Source organism: Elephas maximus, chromosome 12 (assembly GCF_024166365.1).
Source record: "Elephas maximus indicus isolate mEleMax1 chromosome 12, mEleMax1 primary haplotype, whole genome shotgun sequence".
Lineage (NCBI taxonomy): Eukaryota > Metazoa > Chordata > Mammalia > Proboscidea > Elephantidae > Elephas > Elephas maximus.
In genome coordinates, this window is record NC_064830.1 from 96,376,724 (window position 1) to 96,396,242 (window position 19,519).

The window sequence follows — 19,519 nt, forward strand, 5'->3', positions numbered from 1 at the left end:
CACAACTCACCCAGAGCCCGGGCCAGAACAGGGATGGGAGACTTCAGGCAACGTCTTGGATCTAAAGGGACCCCCAAGAAGGAAGCAGGTCCTGGCAGAGTCAAAAAAGAGCTTGCACATGAAGAATGTGCCCCCACCACCCCTGCCACAGTGTCCCTGAAGAAGGCTCTGCGATGGCAGAAGAGCCTAGAGACTCAGCACCTCCACAGCTCGGAGGGCCCCAGATGTGGCTCCTAGAACTTCGTCTGGACCTCGGCGAAGCCAAGTGGACTGCAGCTTTCTCCCTGGACTCCCTCTTCTGGACTGGAGACGGGAAGCACTTGGAACTCTTCTGAGACCCCTCTTGCACGTGCCTCAGTTTCCCCAAAGTGTGCCTTTGCGGTATGATTATTTCTTCCGTGGAAGAGGCCACCAGCCACGCTTGCTGACCAGTGTACCCCTGCTCTGCAGCCATGCCTGCTGACCAGTGTCAGCTCTTTCCAGATCTATATCCATCTGGACTGTGTGCTGCAGATAAAGTTCCCAGTCTCCCTGCATCTACCAGTCATCTCCAAGCGTGGGAGCAACAACAGGATTGCAAGCCACCTTGTCCTCTGTAAGCCCCTCTGCTCCCGGCCAGCTGAAGCCCGGCAGTGTTGGTCATCTGTGCTCATCCCACAGCAATGGTCTCAGGAACGAACAGTGACCGCTAGTATTTCTGAAGAGCCTTCTAGTTTACAAAGGGTATCTTACGAGTGTGCACATAACTAATTCTCAGAACAAGCCAGAAAGATGCATGAGATGGACTCATCTTATCAGTATCCCCAATTTCCAGAGAAGGTACCATAGATTAATTTGCTCGTGGTAACACACCTAGCTAAGGAGTGCTGGTGGCATGTGCTCCCATAAAGATTACAGCCTAGGAAATCTGTGGGCAGTTCTACTCTGTCACATGGGGTTGCTAGGAGTCAGAACCGACTCGACAGTACCCAATAATGACAATAATAAAAACGAAAACACTGTCTTGAGTCCCTTACCGTGTACCAAGCACAGGTATTACGAGGTCATTGAATCCTCACGGCCATCTTAAAAAAGAGCTAGTCACACTAACTCCTGTGTCCCCAACCTACACATGAGAAGAGCCAAGGTAGAGAGACGCCACCATCTGCCAAGGACCCTGGAGCGTGAGGGGCAACAGAACTCAAATCTAGACCATCTCCTCTGATGCTGCTTTTATACTCTCCACACCCATTCATTCTCTCCACACTCACTCGTTCTCTCTATACTCAGGAAGGGCTGCTGGGGGCAGAGACTGGGAGAAGAAGCCCACTCCAATCCCCTCAACAGGGGAACGCCTGCAGTCAGTCCTCAACAAAAAGGTAACGACGTGTTGCCTCAAATGAGCCCTGGTGGCACAATGGTTAAGCGCTCAGCCGCTAGCCAGAAGGTTCGAACCCACCCAGAGGCTCCACAGGAGAAAAGACCTGGTGATCTGCTCCTGTAAAGACTACAGCCTAGAAAACCCTACGGGGTAGTTCTAATCTGTCGGACGGGGTCACTACGAGTTGGAATCGACGCAACGGCACTCAACAACAACACGTCTAGCTTGTATAGGCCCAGGACACTAACCCAGAACCTGGAATCCAGGTCTCCTTGGACATTGGAATACATACCACTCTGGATTTCCCCATTTCTGGAACTTAACACAGGCAGAAAGTCACTATGACCACAAACCCATTTGCTGTGCACTGGCCACATGTAGGACACTGGCCTAGATGCCCAGGGACAATGCTGCTCACCATATGACTGTGTCCTCCTCCTTCTAATGGCCATTCCACCCTGGATTTTTTTTTTTTTTTTGGTGGGGGAGGAGCAGTCTGTAGAAAAGAGAGGGAGGGGAAGTCTTTCAAATAATAAAAAAAAAGAAAACCAAAACAACAATTTCTTGCCAAAAGTTAGCTCTCACTGCTCAGGCTCTATAAATAACGAGATTCTGCAACTATACTGAGGGCTGTTAGGGGCGCCCTGGAAATAGCTCACTTCAAATAGGAAAATGGTTTGTGTTCACCCAGTTCTAGAAGCCAATTTTCAATTGCTTAAAATAGTCATGATATTTTACCAAGGTAATTATACTCTTAGCTATCAGTAACAATTAAACCCTTAGACTGGAGCTGCTTAATAAAGGTCTCAAAATAAAATTGCACATTGCAAGCACTGTATATTTAAATGTCAAGCACGCAAATAGAGCCCTTGGAATGAAGGCAGAGTTGGGCCCGGCCCACAGGACTCCTGCCCAGGGACAGAGGAGGGGCCTGTCCCTCCCACCAGCCTTGAGCCCACCAGCCACCCTTCTGGGGGTCCCCTGAGAAGGAGCAGTTTCTCGGCTGGTGTGAGGTCTGCTCAGAAGCCCAGGCAGGTTATTCAGAAGGTAGGCAGCGGCAGTGTTGATGGCCACTTGGGCACGAAATCATTAAGTGTCAATGCCCACGCTGGCTCTGCGGAGCAGGTGAGATGAACGACTGACTGCATCAGGCATTCGCAGGACAGATCCAGCAGCCCGGCTGAGGGGCGATGGGTATTGATCCATCACAGACATGCCTTTGAGGGACTGGTAGGATCACCAGCCAGTGCCTGCGATCAAGACCACTTTCTCCAGCTGAGAGCAACGCCCACGAGGTGGCAGAGACAAGGCCTGATTTAGCCAGAGAACACCAACGTCCTGGACCTGACCTGCTGGGCCAGGGGAGGGAGAGTGGAACATTCCGGCCTGGGGACTAGGGTGCTGAAGCTCAAGGACAGAGAATCCACCAGAAAGCGGCCGAAAGCAGCTGGGCCGCAAACGTCAGCAGGTGCCTGAGTTGCTCATTGCGGCAACAGAGAGCCCAGGCCCCCAGGTGATGAGAATCACCCCATATCTACCATGAGAAATCATTGTGACGGGACTTTTTTAGCACTGAGGTGGATGGGTCTGGACACCCACTGTTGTTGTCATTGTGTGGCCGTTGAGTCAATTCCAACACATAGCAACCCTATACGACAGAGGAGAACTGCCCCATACGGTTTTCTAGGCTGTAATCTTTATGGGAGCAGACCACTACACCTTTATCCCAGAGAGCTGTTGGGTGGGATCCAACCACCAACCTTTTGGTTAGCAGCCCAGCGTTTAACCACTTTGCCACCAGGGCTCCTTGAAAACCCACTGCAGCCAACATAATTCTGGAAAAACAGAACGGGATCATCAACAGATGGGCTACAAGCCACATGAGGCCCCCACGGGTGCTTGGACTGACTCACACAGTGATTTGTAAACGGGAAACTTCATATAAACATCAGAAGATTCTATAGGACAACCGTCACTGAGGCTGCCTCTCACGTGTTGCACATGGTCAACAGTTGCCTGTGCACCACAGATGCAGCCCCCTTTATGTTGCCTGCCTGGCACATGTGGGTGTCTGAGTTTTCAAAGTGTGGCCTCAATGCCCTCTCTCACCAATCACTGCCTCTGGTGTGGCAGGCCAGATATGTCCACTCAAAACGACTGCACCCTAATTCCTGGATCCCATAAATACGTTACCCTATAAAGTGTAATTAAGGACCTTAGAATCCTTGGATTACTTGGTAGGCCCCATCCAATCACATGTGCCCTTAAGGCAAAGAGGTTTCTCCTGCTAGAGCCAGAGAGATGCAGCAGAAAGAAGTGGAGAGGAGCCTGAGAGATCTCGACCTGCCAACACTGGAGTGCCCTTGGTAACGTAAGAAGGAATGTGGGTGACCTCTGGGAGCAAGGATGACCCCAGCTCACAGCCAGCAAGAAAATGGGGACCTTATAGGTTTTCGCTAGGTTTTAGTCTTAACAGCCACAGGAACTGAACTCAGCACCCAAAAGCGCTTGGAAGGTCCCTGGGTGGTGCAAATGGTTTGAATTCAACCACTAACCTGAAAAGGAGCCCTGGTGGTGCAATGGATAAGAACTCAGCTGCTAACCAAAGGATTGGTGGTTCAAACCCACCCAGAGGCTCTGGTGGAGAAAGGTCTGGTAACCTGCTCTCATAAAGATTACAGCCTTGGAAATCCTATGGGGCAATTCTACTCTGTAGCACATGGAGTTGACATGAATCAGAATCAACTCAACAGCACCCAACAGCAACAGCAACTAACCTAAAAGTTGGCAGTTTGAACCCATTCAGTGGCACCATGGAAAAAAGGCCTGGTTCTCTGCTGCTATAAAGATCACAGCCCAAAAAAACCCTATGTGGCACTTTTACTCTGTCACACAGGGTCACTATGAGTCTGAATTAACTAGACAGCAACAGGTTTAGCTTTTCTTTTTAATGCACCTGGAAGCAATTCTCCCCCAGAGCCTCCAGGTAAGAGCCTAGTGTTAGCTGGGCTGGCACTGTGATTTTGGTCTTGTGAAACCCTGACCCGCCCTGACTCCTGAGCTACAAGACCATGAGATGACAAATCTGTGCTTTTGTAAGTAGCAAAGTATGTGGTAATTCATGAGTGCGACAATAGAAAACTGATACACCCAAACACTAAGGAATAATCACGCTCTCTCGTGGGACTCCAGCCTTCCACTCCCCACCCAGGTGATACATTCTGGCTTGAGAGGAACACCCTCCAACTCACCTAACCAGTATCAACAAGGAAGAACATACCCTGGAGACAAAGGCCCAGGGAGACAGGAAGAAAAGACCACACCTGGCTTTCCCAGGAGCCTTCTTCCAAACTCTTGGGGCGCCGATGGAGGACTCCGGTACATGAGCTTGAAAAGTCACTGCCCACCACCACCACCCGCATTCACACTCCTGAGTGATAAAAACTGCAGGTACACAACCATTCAGAGCAGCTGTATTTGTAAAAGCCAAAAACTGGAATAAACCAAAGTATCCTTCAATTGGCAAAGGGTTGGGCAAACAGCGGTACATCCATACTGCAGAATACTACTCTGCCAGAAAAAGCAATGAACTACTGATGCACAGAACAGCTTGGATGGATCCCAAGGGTATTATGCTGAGTGAAGAAAGTCAACCTCAAAAGGTCACAGACTGTATGATTCCATTTATATAACATTCTCGAAATGACGTATTTATAGAGATGAACAGATTGGTGGTTGCCAGAGGTTAGGGATAGTGGGGAACAGCGGAGTTGGTGTGACTCTGAGGTAGTGGTGGTTACACGAATCTACACAAGTTATACAGCGACACAGAACTGAACATACATCTTGGACTATTGTCAAAGTCCTACTTTTGCTATTGTACTATGATGGAAGAAGTGACCACTGGGGAAACTGGGTGAAGGGCATAAGGGACTCCTTTGTACTATCTTTGCAACCTCCTGCGAATCTATAATTAATTCAAAATAAAGTTTGTTTGTTTTTTTAAAGCCACCGTCCAGGATTAACAATTCTGATGCTATTATACATGCGTTCTGGAACTGAACAATTCAGTAAACGGATGGCAGATGGTGGAAGTCAGATTTTTTTGCTATTGGAGTGGGAGTTTACAGATAAGCAAGGGATGGGGCTAGAATAATTCACGTGGTAATGGATCCAGGTTAGAGACATCAATGTGAACTCATGTTTTGGTTAGTATTGATACAATTACAAATAAAAATATTTATAGATATGTATTACCCAGTGCCATCGAGTCGATTCCGACTCATAGCAACCCTATAGGACAGAGTAGAACCGCCCCACAGAGTTTCCAAGGAGCACCTGGTGGATTTGAGCTGCCGACCCTTTGGTTAGCAGCCTTAGTGCTTAACCACTACGCCACCAGGGTTTCCAAATAGATATGTATATATACACACAAATATTTCTTTGCTCTGTCCACTGGGAGGGCCTAGAAGCAATGGCACCCCATCAGCAATGAGCACACCCAGCATCCAGAGCTCGGTTTCTAATGCTCTTTTCCAATAAAAGAAACCAGAGCTCCTTGGAGGAATGGCTGATTCTAGGACTGGGCTGAAAATATACAAGATGCGCCTGGAGCATCTCACTATAAGTAAGGAGGTGCTCAAAAAACTAACCAAAACAAAACAAAACCCCACAACGGTTGCACGTGACTTCCTGTCAAAGGGCACAGGAGATGGCTGAAGGAACTTCCAGCAGTCAAAGCTGGAACAAGTCGAGCAATAAAATGAAGCAGTACTGAATTAAAACGCAAAGTATAAAATAATATCCATGAGTCTATCTGCTATAAATAATTGAATAAATACATAAATGGGGGAGAAGAGGCAAATCTCTTGTGCAAAAGAATGCCAAATAATTCATGTAGACACTCTGCCTTCCAGGAGGTGGAGCATAACTCCCACTCCTTCAGTGTGGGCTGAACGCAGTGACTGCCTTCCAAAGAGGACAGTATGGAAAGGTTACATGGAGAAACCTAACAAACTCTACCCCAGTCAGATGGTCAAGGACAACATCAACAGTGAGAGGTCATGTTGACAGTTTGTACCCTTGATATGTGATGAGAACAGCACTTCATTTCTGGTCTTCCTCCCAAAAACCATAACCCCAGTCTATTCAGAAAAAAAAACATTAGATGAGTCCCAATAGACAGGCAGCCTACAAAACACTTGACCAACACTCTTCAAAACTGTTAGAATCATAAAAACCAAAGACAGTCTGAGAAACTGTCCCAGCCCAGAAGAGCCCGAGGAAACATGACAACAAAATGTGATATAGGATCCTGGATGGGTCCTGGGCAGAAAAATGGCCTTAGGCATAAGCTAAGGAAATCGGAAGACAGCGCAGACTTTAGATAATAACAACAGATCAACACTGGCTCGTTAATTGTGTAACAGATGTGCCACACGAGTGTAATATGCTAATAACAGGAAACCTGGAGCAGGGCATATGGGAACTCTCTGCATTATCTTTACAATGTTTCCATAAACCTAAAACTGTTCTCAAAAATAAAGTTTATTTTTAAAAAGGTCACTGCTTAAAACCACGAGACACCCTCACCAGCCGGTGCCACCACGGCTCTTGCCAGGAGCAGAGGGGGCTCCGCCCACACTGGACTATCACGCAGCATCCGACAGGCCAGGGGCCCACCGTCCTGCATGAATTAGCAACACCTGCGAGCACATGGCTGCCCGGCCAGCCCCCAGGCCCCACCTGGGATGCTGCCACACCTGCCCTTGTTGCCTCACTCTGGGCTCCCTGACGGATCTGCTCTTCCCCTGGAATGCTGAGGGGTCTCCACTCGCCACATCCAGTCAGCCCCTGCAGCATCTTGAGTCCTCACAGCAGGTGGGTATGCCTCACCTTGGTCATTGGGGCTGCTTCCCTGTTTGTGGGTCCCAGTGCTTCCCCTGGGCAGTGCTTGAAGGACGTAGCGTGGGAATGGAGTGCAGGAGCAGAGCATGCTGTCTATGGGCTCACTGCTATGCCTGTGAGCACCATCCAAGTGTGAACCAGGAAGGCTAACGCCCAGAGCTACCTGAGCGTGACAGCTGCAGACACATTCAGAGCGTCAGCCCTTGCAGGGACTCCAGAGGCCGTCCAGCCTGAGCTGTCTGGTTTGCAGGTGGGTAAAGCAAGGCCCAGAAAGTCAAAGACCACCCCTCACCTGGGGCACAGTGCTTCCCACTGCAGGTGACCACAGCATCTCCTCCCTCTCATCTCCAAGAACATCAGTTCGAGACACCTACTACCAACCACACTCGGTCTCACTCCCCTCCGGTGCCTGGGCATGGAGGGTACACTCACGCCTAGGCTCCAGTGCCTCCTCAGCCCCACTGCTGGACCCTCCTCGAGGACAGGGATAGGGACATGTATTCACACCTGACTACTGCCCACAGGAGCCCTCACTGGCTGAAGTCATTTCATCTATGCCTCTCCTGTTTCAGAATGTTTGGGAGCTAGAATGGGCAGCATCTTACAAATGGTCTTTTTGCTCCTATGCTGGTCCCCAGAAGGCAAGTTTCTCCATATATCCTCTCAAAACTGTGACTGCACCCTCAGGTGGGCTTCAACACCACCTGTCCCTGCCTCGATGTGCAGGTGCAAGGTGGCTTGTTGTGGTGGCCCGGGTCCCCCACGAGGCTGTAGATTCTCCCAGGGCTGAATGTTTGTGTGTATCGGCAGCCCGAGTGGGGATGAGACGCCAGCTAGCACCGGTAAGTATCTGGGGACAATGGGAAAGAGTCCTACCTGAAAACTGGAGCTGGGTGCTGGGTAATCTACTAGATAAGCAGCTGATGGCCACACCAAAGGGCTGGGCCATCTTTGACAAGAGGTAGCTAAGAAAACCAGTTCTAGATATTTCTGGAATTTCTCCTCTTAGGGGTCCACCTATAAAGCCGGGGCTCCTGAGTCAGCATCCGGGACTGTGTGTAGAGAAGTCAGCCAAGAAGCCAGGTGAGCTGACATCCCTGGAAGCCCCCAGATCTGGGGCTTTAAGTGGTGGCCAAGACCAAGGTGAGATCTTCTTGTAAGGGACAGCTGGGGCTGTCAGGAACTTGCTGGAGAGGCCACAAACCACTGGCTTTTAGTAACGGAAATATGCTTGCATCCTAGGAGCTTTGCAACCAGGAGGCCCCGGCAGCACCGGTTTTCATCAGAAGCGATCAGTAACAGACCAGCATTAGCTACACACGGCTCCTGCTATTTCCTGGGTTCCACAGTCCCCCAAGGTCTGGGGGCAGCGAACAGCCCTCAGCTCACTCCAGCTCAAGGGCAGGTTGTTTCAGCTGGACATCCCCACCTGGAAAGCATCTAAGGACAGACTCAGGCCTTTTCCTCCCTCGTCTTCTGAAGTTCCGGCATCCAAGGCAATGCTTTCAATAAGACTCTTACAAAAAACCACTTTCACACTGCAGCGGGCTCTGCCTATCGAGCCAGGCATCAGAACTCCTCAGGCAAAGCAATTAAAGAGTGTCTGACGGCAGAGGTGGCTCGGCTGGAGCTGGGGACAAGGACACATTGCCTGGCGCATCTGGAAGCAGTGGCGATCTTCATCCCAGCCCCCTTGGCTTAACCTGCAACTGCCAAGTACTAAGGAAGGGATGGACTCTTGCCCCTGGTCACAGTGCACAGACTCTCGTGTGTGAGGATGCAGGAACACAGCAGGGACAAAGTGCTGACCCCATGCCGTCGCCACTGTGCCCTCCAGGCCCACGCACATGATCCCGAGGCCCTATAAATGCCTGCAGTGGACACAGGGTGCTGGAGCAGACCCCACACAAGGGCGCTTGGATCTCCAAGTGGGGCACCAGGGTGTGGAGAACTGCATGTGGCTTCTGAAAGCCCTCAAGACCACCCAGGATGAAAACACGGGGCCTGGAGAAACACACAATCTTGCCCTGTGGCCAGAGAGACGGCAAGCTGGCCAGAAACTAGGACTCAAGGACAGCTCCGAGTCACACTGACGGACAGATGAAGTAAGCAAGGAAACGGACACTGGAGCTAAAAGGCATCCTGGTTTGGGGGAGGCCTTGACAAGCGTGGGGTGCCCAGGGAGAGCAGGAGGGGGCCACCTGTGGGGCCCTGGTACCTTGGTCAGCAGGAGTGGACACAGGGCGGCTGGGAAAGGGTCTGCCCTCAGGGCCCCGTACCTTGGTCAGCAGCAGCACACGCTTCTGCAGCCTCCGAGCCAGGGCCTCGCTTGTCTCACGCCGCTTGCGCTCCTCCAGCAACTGGCTGCCCACCTGGCGGACCTCATCCTGAAGCTGCTGTCGTGCCTTCTCCAGCCCGCGGGCACTGCAGGGACAGAGGGCAAAGACGTGAGGCCAGTGCACCCCCTCCTCCCGCAACACAGCCCCCAAAGCACAGCCCCTCTGGGCACAGGACCCCGCTGTCACCCACCCCTGGAACCTGAAATAGCACTGCTGCATGCAGAGCAGAGGGCAGAACTGTGAGGCTGGTGCACCCCCTTCCCACCTGGGCTCCCATCCCCCATCCCCCACAGCAAGGCCCTTTGGGGTGCGGGACCCCACTTCACCACTCTTGGAACCAGAAATAGCACTGCCACACGTGCGCCCCATCACATCCTCACTCTGAATAGCTACTTAGCGCCTTTCAGGAGTTTCTGGATTTCAAATCTACACCCAGGGTGATCCCAGAGCATGGAGGAGGGGGCGGCCCACACACCACACACAATGGGGAAGATTGTCGTGGGAGGCGGCTGGAGCTGGGCTCTGAATGAGCCCAATCACCACGGCTTCCCATCTGACTCACGGCCGCAGGTGTGCGGCGGGGCTTGGCGGTACCTCAGCCCACAATCCGAGCCGGCAGAGGCGAGGCCTGGAGGACTGCCTGCAGCCCGGGGAACCCCGCTGCCCCGCTCGGGTTGACTGGAGGCGAGGGGCACTGGAGCAGGTCTCAGGGAAGTCTCTTTGCCCTGAAAGCTGCCTGATGTCTCTGCCAACTCTGCATTTTAAATGTCACCCCTCCCTTTCGTGCCCCAGGCCTCGGCCTCAGCCCACTTCACACCTAATTACAAGAGTACCTGACCCTTATGTTCTATGCTAGTTAGTCCTAATTAGTCCTTCGAGCACAGGCACAGATGGGGCCAGTGTCATCCCTCAGGTGGTAGGGCACTGCGCGGACATTGACCAGGGTGTCAGACTGTTGGGGGCATGTCCCAAGCCTGCAGTTTGGGGAACACAAAGCCCTCGCATCCAGATGGGGTCAAACTTGTGGCTGGAGACCTCTCCACAAGGCATGCGCAAAGGAGTGCACGGCTGTCCCAAGAGCCGAGAGAGACTCCTGGTGCTGGGGGGTTGGGGCTTGGTGCTGCAGAGCCGGACCGGGGCCCTGAGGGAGCCGGCTTTCATCTGAGTAGTACCAACTCACTAAGATGGGGGAGTCCTTAGCACCCAGCCATACCTGGCAGCTCCAGTGAAGCGAGAGCGCTGGCACTGAGGGGCCACACCTGAGCCTCCATGCCTGCTCTGAGGTGCCTTAGAACCAGACCCACTGCAGGAGGGCGCAAGAGCACCGCATTAGCAGCGCACGCGCAGGCAAGGCAGAGCCCTAAGGCCTTGGGCCAGCCCAGGCTGAAGCAGCCACCTGCCAGGCTGTAAGGAAAATTTCGGTCTCCCAGGAGAAGAACTCAGCGAGATGCGGAAGGCAAGGAGGCCACGTGTTCCGACAGGAGGCCCCTGACCATATGGGACGGCACTGGGCAGACAGCCACGGACGAGTGCCGTCCCAGGCCCTCAGGACTGCTGGGGGGCTGGAGGCTCAGAACAGAGTCAGGGCCCTGGGTCGGCTCCCTGCTCCCAAGGCCTGACCCAAGGCCGGACATTTAATGAGCACACAGTGACACTGTTATGAACTGAATTGTGTCCCCCCAAAATGTGGATGTAATCCTATTGGAGAATAGGTCCTTCTTTGTTATGTTAATAAGGGCGTATCAGCATAGGACATGTCCTAAGCCTAACTGCGTTTGAGATATAAAAAGACACAGAAAAAATAAATAAGAAAGACAGAGAGAAGCCAGCCAGCACAGATGGGGAAAGATAGGTGCCATGTGGAGAATCCCAAGGAACACGGAGAAGAACCCTAGAGAAGCTGAGACAAGGCTTTTCCCCCAGAGCCAACAGAGAAAGCCTTCCCCTGGAGACGGTGCCCTGAATTTAGACATCCAGCCTCCTAAACTATGAGAAAACAAACTTCTGTTTGTTGAAGCCACCCACTTGTGGTATTTGTTACAGCGGCACTAAGTGACTGAGAATTGAACACAGAAGCAGAGGTAAAAACACGACTTCAGCATTCAATAGGGCATGATGCTACTGACCGCTCTCTAAAGAGCCTTGCTCAGAGCCATGAGCAACTCAGCTTTGCACTCACATATTCGTTCATTCATTCATTCAGCATCTGCAAACTTTGCCAGGCACTGAGAGACAGCAGGGGTCAAACTCACGGGGAGGAGCCTGACCACACAGGGCCTCACTAGAGGGGGGGTGTCTCCCTCAGGAAGCTCAGCACACCTACTCTGAGCAGAGAATCTGATAGAAAGCACTACCAACCAGAGACAAGGCTGTAACTAGGTGGCTGAAAGGGAAAGAAGAGAAACGTCAGGTGCTGAGTTGGTGGCAGCTCTGGACGCAACAATGGCCCTTGGGCTGTGGAGCACAGAGAAGGGACTGAGGTCACGACAGTTTAGAGACCTGGTCCCAGTACCACAAGCCAAGCAGGCAAGAGGGAGCTTGGAACAGAGACAAGGGCTTAGCACCCAGTGATGGGTGCAGATGGACGAGGAGCAAGTACACAGCCACACACTCACTGACAACGTGAGGGGAGTAAGGAAAATGGCTGGCCCGATGTAGATGGTGGGGAGGGGAGAGTGGACATAGGACAGCCAGGGGTGCCTCTGTTAGGGGACCCCAGAGAACACTGAAGGAGAGTGGGTGGTGTGGACATCTTGGGGTGCCAGCACCTTGGGAACAGGCAACAGCAAGCTGTAGGCCAGCAGACGCAGCTGGAGCTCCTCTCGGAAGAGCAGGGAAGATGGCGGCTGGAGCTATGCCAGGGTGGGAAGGGCAGGAGAGAGAGAAGCGAGAGGATGAGGATGCCGCGGGACGATGAAGAGCAAGAGAAGGGTCAGCTCAGAAAAACAAGAGGAGAGAGGGATGGACCAGAGTACACACAACCCTGTCCAGACACAGAGGAAAGCAGGCAAACGGCTGACAGCTAGAGGGAAAATGGAGTCAAAGGAGGCATTTACTTTTTGTTTTAAAATTGGGAAATACAGTACCAGCACGTAGGTACATACAAAGAACTGGTAACGTAGAGTGGAGCATCCTGGTGACGCTGGAGAGAAGAGACCACCAAGGGCAGTGTCTAAAAGTCGGCAGGAAGAGGGGGACAAACTTCCCAAATGGTCAGTCAGCTTACACAGGGGTGCAATCTTCTGATGATTCCAGGAATCCAGCCTCCAAACTGGGTTTTCAAACCACCTGCCAATGAATGGTGCATCCCCATCCTCATATGCAGATGGTGGGGGGGCCCAGCCTCAGTCAGAAAGGACAGCTTGTCCTGCGGACTCCTCAAGCCATCGTGCCACAGCTCCTAAGTGTTTGGGGGGCCGAATCCCAGCACTCCATCCACCCCACCAGCACCCATACTCCTGGCTCTTCTCTGTCAGGGATGTTCTCTCCATTCAACCTCAGCCTTTCTTGTAAAGAAGAGAAACTCATAAAAAATTAAACCTCGAGTCCCATGCTGGAGTTGAACTCCGAGGTCACTGGCATTTCCGCGAACCTTTGGGAGTTCAAAATAAAGTTCTTAGTTCTTAGAGTGAGAGCCGGGTGTGTTTATCGATCAGGGCCTCTTTGAGCTAGCATCTGCTGAGGGAAACGAGGCTGAGCTTTTCAGAACCCATCTTTGTGCTGTGCAGGGCCATCACAGTCAACTTGAATGCAATCTTCATCAGAAAACTCCTAGCCCACAAGAATATCCACTTCCAAGGAACAATGAAAGGATACAATCAGTTCTGAGGCAGCAATAGACATTTTAATGACCTTCTTTAGGACAGAGCAGAGTCCTGCCTCTCTAGCTGCCCCACGCAGGCCCAGGTGCTCTGTCTGTCTCCTCCCAGCGCCCAGCCCCCACGCCGTGCACCCAACCAAAGAAAGGGCATCTGTGCAGACAGATAGAAACAGATGCCCCCAGAAGGATGGAGGCCTACGGGCAAAAGGCCCCGAGGCCTTGCCCACCTCCAGAGAGGCCAGGTTCTGACACGGCACACCAGCAACCAGCTCAGAGGAGGACCCAGACAGGCGATACCATTACCCGAGGAGGGTGGTCATCCTTTCCTGAGCACTTGCTTAGGGTCTGGTATTGTCTCAGGGCTTCAACTCAACCCAGCATCCCTGAGTCTTACTTGGCGTGTAAATACAGAGGGTACAAACACCCACCACCCATCTGTCAGTTTGTCAGACTGTGGTGGCTTACGTGTCGTTATGATACTGGAAGCTATGTCACTAATATTTCAAATACCAGCAGCGTCACCCATGGCGGACAGGTTTCAGTGGAGCTTTCAGACAAAGACAGGCTGGGAAGAAAGGTCTGGTGATTAACTTCCAAAAATCTGCCAATGGGAACCTCATGGATCACAACACGTCAGCAGCAGGGACCAATTACTGGAGGAAAGCATTGTGTCTGATGACACAGAGGGCCAGCAAGGGTGAGGAGCCCCTCGGTGAGACGGATTGGCACAGTGACCACAACAATGAGCTCGAACATTCTGGTGACTGTGGAGATAATACAGGACCAGGCAATGTTTTGTTCTGTTGCACATAAGGTCACCATGAGTCCGAGTCGACTCAATGGCAGCTATCTAGCTATCTATCTAGAAAGCTCTGCACAGTCACGAACAGGCCCCAATTCAAAATAAGACCAACTCGGAGCTTAGCACAACTTTCCTACACAGTAGCACCCCGACAGGACGTTCACACGTGCGCGTAAGTCAACTAGAAGTTGAGTTCTGAAGACTGCCCCAAATTATTAACCAGATGTGTGAGTTACCCCACTTGTAGCCTCCAAAAGGTTGATACAGTAAATCCAACCATATGTTCATACTGTGTTTCAGTAATTACATTTGTGTAAAAAATAAAAAATAGGACTGTATTAATACAATTTTTATTGAAACATTTGCAAAGTCCCAAAAGCCCTTTGCTCTCGGGGGTCTAAGGAGCATGGCTCAATGCCCACTAGCACTTAATCTGCTCTACTTTACAGGTGAGTAAATCCAGGTCTCAAGGGACCAGGGCATGCACAGGAGGCCACTTTGCCCCAGGAAACTGAAGCTGAACCAGGGCAGTGTGCTCAACTCCCCCGCTGTCTCCTGTATAAGGGCCGGGCTCCCCACGGGGCAGAAGGCATAGGAGCCACATCAGGCCCAGGCAAACAGGGGATCTGTTCCCTGTCCCTGTCTCTGGCATAAAAAGCCCTGTGCTGTCAGGAAGAGTCCAAGGATTCCGTCTGGTTGTGATCCCTGAGGCCCAAGCCGGGCCACGTTGTGAGCAGAGGCACCCTCTCTTACGTAGCCCCCAAATTCACAAAGGCTCCCAGGTGGAGGCTGCAGCTACATCTCAATGGGGAAACTTCAGAGGCTGAATATTCTGCTCGTCAACTGAACGGAAGACTCCTGACTTGAGCTGACTGGAGCCCAGATCTCAACTGCCTGCCAGGAGCCCTCCTCCATGCGGACCTTACCTCCAGCTCCACCCACCAAATGGAAGGCTGGGGAATTTGTGGGGAGAGGGAAGAGACCACAAGGACGGGGCAGGGAGCCACTCTCTCTGGCAAGGCCTTCCAGGCCTGCCCCCTGCGGGCCGCTCCGATGCAGAACAGCACCCTCAGTGCCCCAGGGTGCCTGGGCTTAGCATGTACACCCTTGTCTTTACATCATCTAATTCCAATCTTAACTGCCTCCAAGTGACATTACACATTTCTCTGAAAAAAATAAAAATGAAATAACTGCCACTCGGAGGCAGCTGGAACGCTGGCCGTGTCCCTGCCTCGGTCCCTAATGAGCCCTCCATTCCAGCATCTCATCAATGTGAATCTCCAAATTCAATTTGCATTCCCAGACAAACAGAGGCCACACGGTAAACACTCATCTAACCTTGAAGGGAGAGAAGGAGAATTACCCTCTGCAGTTTCCATTCAGGCTGCCACAATGAAAAAATTTGACTGCTCGGTTAACACCCTGGCATCACACTGGGGGGCTGCCTCCAGACTCAGGGGGCAGGAGTCCCCACGAGACCCGCTGGGCGTATCCTGGACTGGGACGCCCGGGGCAGCAAGGTCAGATGAGCCAGGTCCTCCCATCTGCATAAGCTACCTCGATGCCTCGGCTCTGACCACCAGAGGCCTGCCCACAGGGAATGGCAGATAGGGGACGGTGAACCAGATGATTCTATGATGGGCGATGGCAGAGAATTAAGCTGAGTATCACGGCAACATCCCATCTGACTTCACCCTGGGGTGGGGTCTGTGTCCACTGTTCACTTTGATAAGTCACACAGCCAGCAGCAAGCAAAAGAGCCAGACTGTCAGCCCCAGGCCTCCAATTAAAGCACTCTCTTAAGGTAATCTAGTCTGCATGCAATGCCCCCACCAGCTTTTGTCAATAAAGTTTTATTAGCACACAGTCACACCCATGAGGTGTTATCTATGGCTGCATTCATGTGACAGAGACCATGTAGCCTTTCACAGGCAGGGCCCTGGGGGCTGAGGGCACCTCCTCAGGGTCCCCACATCAGGCTAGGTGGCGTGGCATCCTCTGGGGTCTGTGTGGCTGCTGGGATCACACTCGCTCAGGCACCACAGCCCCAGCAGCTCCATGCACTCACTCCATGTCACCAGCATGGAGCTGTGGGCCTCCCTGTGCCTGTGGCTCGGATGCACCTGGCTCTGCTCTGGCCTCAGGCTCACATGGGCAGCAGGGGGCCAGGCACCAGCCTTAGTTCTGAGCCTGCAGGAGCCTGGTGCTATGAGGGTGCAGCCTGTGCTGGGGAACTCGCTGGCAGGTCAGAGCCAGGGGTCACCAGGCAAAGGGAAGTTCTGAGGGGCTTCTGGGAAGATGCGTCTGGCACCAAGAATTTACAACAGGCTTGGGGGACACGGTAGTTAGGGGCCAGTGGGACAAGGCGGGAGTTTCCAGAAGCAGGAGACAATCTTACACCAGGAATCATGAAAGAGACTTTGACACTCAGCTAAATCGAGGTGACAAGGAAGGGCAGTAAACACAGGGAACTGCAAAAGAAAGAGACTGGGGACAAAGAGCAGAGAACCCCTCTTGGTGGACACCTAAGGAAGCAGAGAATGGGTGCCCCATGGAGGATGGGAAGGGGAACAGCGGGTGCACTGGGGTGGTCCCTGTGCTTGGTACACTGCTGGGAGAGCCCCCCAAATGGCAGACAGGAGTCCTGGAGCTGGAAAGAAAGCCACTGCTGCCTCGGGGATCATGCAGGTGACCAGAGACCGCACAAGAGGATGGCCCCACCCCAAACTAGGGGAAGCACCTCACCTGGCAGCTCTCTGGGGGTCACAGGTCATCCAGGCCTGCCAGGTGGGGAACCCAGGAGCCCCCAAGGAACCAAGCAGCAGCCCGGCTCTGGCTACAGAAGGAGCCAGCAGAAAAGGCAAAGCTGCAGGTCTCGACCCAGCCCCGGGGCCCAGCAGTCGGGCAGGCCTTGCTGAGAGCCCCAAAGGGTGCGTGAAGGACATGGTGGAACCTGTTCCGCCTCCTTCGTGACTTCTGGCAGATGCCTGAGTGTGCGGCGCAGCCCTGAAGTCCCCTGCTTTTTATGCTCACCTCACCGCTGAGGGCCTGACCCCAGTGCCTGCTGGACGCACACTGAGTTAACTGACTAGTGAATAACATGGGGTGGGGCACTTGGGATTTGCGGTGATTTGTGAGATAAGCGGGAGCCAGGTGCAGAGGCCAGTGGTGTCTGGGGACAAGAGAGGTGGCCATCTGACCAACGGAGTGACTGTCAGGGTGTGAGAGGCTGTGACTGAGTGTGTGAATGTGTGTGCAAGAGTACACAAGTGTGAGAGGGTATATGAGTGCGTGAGCATGTGTGAGCCTGAGGGCATCTGTGTGCGAGTGTGTGTGAGTATATGTTCATGTGTGCAACTGTGCGGATGTGTGTGCGAGTGTATATGAACATGTGTGAGTGACTGAGTGTGCTTGTGTGCATGAGTGCATGTGGGTGCACTGTGGGAGTGTGCAAGTGTGTGTGAGTGTGCATCACATGAGTGCGTAGTGTACAAATGTGTGCAAGTGTGTGTGAATGCAGTGTGTGCAAATGTGTGTGAGTGTATGTGACTGCGAGTGTGTGAGTATATGAGTGTGCAAAGGTGTGTGCATGAGTGTGAACAACTGCAAGTGCATATGCAGGGGCATGTGTGTGAATGTGTAGGAGTGTGTGTGTGCACAAGTGTGTGTGAATGTGTGACTGTGCGTGAACATGTGAGTATGCATGTGTGCAAACATGCAAATTCATGTGTCTGTGACTGTGTGTGCAAGTGCATGTGTGTGCAAGTGTGAGTGCATGTGAGCTGTGAGCTTGACTGAGAGCACGTGGGCAAGTGCATATGTGTGAACGTGAGTATGAGCGCATGTGAGTGTGCATGCGACTATGCAAGTGTGTGTGTGTGGGCATGTGTGAGTGGGAGTGCATGTGAGTGTGCACGTGTGTATGTAAAACAGATGGGAGGGTGACGATCCTGGTGACAGCGGCTCGGTCTCTGTAGGGTGGTGGCTGCAGGAGCCCCAGGAGGTGGACAAGGCCACAGCAACACAGAGCTGACCTGGCACCCAGGTGAGCCAGGACCGATGGAGAAGAGGCTGCAAAGAATGAGGAGTCGGGTGCAGTGTCTTCTGAGATGCCAAGTGAAAACGAAGGAGCGGCTAAAGAGGAGACAGCACCTCTCTCCTCGCATCACCAACCGCCCAGTTAGCAGCCTGGAGCTGAGATGCCGGCACCCATAGTCAACAGACATGCACCACCAGGTCCATACCAGGTCTTTGTGGCCCTCCACTGCCAAGGCACACCTGGCTCATTGAGCCCACTCTCCCATGTACCCTCCCATCAATTCCGCCACCTTGTCCAGCATGCAGGAAGTCAACCGCAGTGTGGCATGATCCCTGGGGGCTCTGCTGTCCCCCAGGACGGGCTGCCCCATCAGCCAGCATGTGCTACATGGGTCCCTGGGGAGCAGGGGCCAGTGTCTGTGCAATGACCTCTTGTTCAACCACAGCTGACACCCTCGCTAAACGCCATCACCCAGCTCACAGAGAAACCTCTCTAGAGTAGCTCTCAGGCTGGTGAAACAAACTGAAAGGAGAAGATGAGTTTTTTTCAGTTATTAGTTCCTAGGCCTCTCATGTTGCAGGGAGAGCTAAAGGCAGAGGGAACAACTGCTCACCGCCCTGTGTCAACACGGCGCCTCATTCACCTCTCTGCTCCCACCCGGGCGTGGGTTTGGAGAGCTGACACCTGACTTGAAAAATGCCAGCTCTGAGCAGTTTATTTTCTCCTGAACTTTAAGGATGGACTCAGACAGCAACAACCTTTAACAGGCAAGATAGTGCTCATCAAGGCTGTGGGGGTGCCTGGGCCGGGGGGAGTAGCCGGGGCTCTTGGGAAGGCACCACCTCAGGAGAGGGCATAGGCTCCGGTGGGAAATGGTCCCAACATGGATTAGGTGGTAGCTGGCCTGGCGTGGGGCCAGCATAAGGAAGGGTGGCCCAGGCTAAATAAAGGGACAGCACTGTCCAGCAGCAAGCTGGGGCATGGGGAGTGGCAGGCCAGGCTCGAGCCAGACCCCACTCACTGGCTGTGTGGCTGTGAATCACGGAACACAGCCCTCACCCCGCAAGATTCCGTGGGAGGAACATCTGTGCAGAAGTTCCCTTGGCCCTGGCCCATGGTGGGTACTTGTGATGGTGCCTCCACCCAGCTACTGTCCAGGGGTTGCTAGGCCTTCTCGTGCGCTGGCTGCTGGGCACCCCAGATACTAACAAGGGAGAACGCACACCTCTGCCCAGGGAACTCCACTGCTCAC

The 19,519-nt window shown here is 52.8% G+C and overlaps 1 protein-coding gene across 4 annotated transcripts in view; it reads right to left on the reverse strand.

Moving 5' to 3' along the window:
* The window catches only part of MAD1L1 (mitotic arrest deficient 1 like 1), a 448,177-nt gene that overhangs the window by 256,236 nt on the left and 172,422 nt on the right, over positions 1 to 19,519 (reverse strand). For all 4 annotated transcript variants that reach the window (XM_049904706.1, XM_049904707.1, XM_049904709.1 and 1 more), the window contains one exon: positions 9,547 to 9,691. In XM_049904706.1, the coding sequence (XP_049760663.1) occupies positions 9,547 to 9,691 (145 nt within the window). The remainder of the gene's footprint in view (positions 1 to 9,546; positions 9,692 to 19,519) is intronic.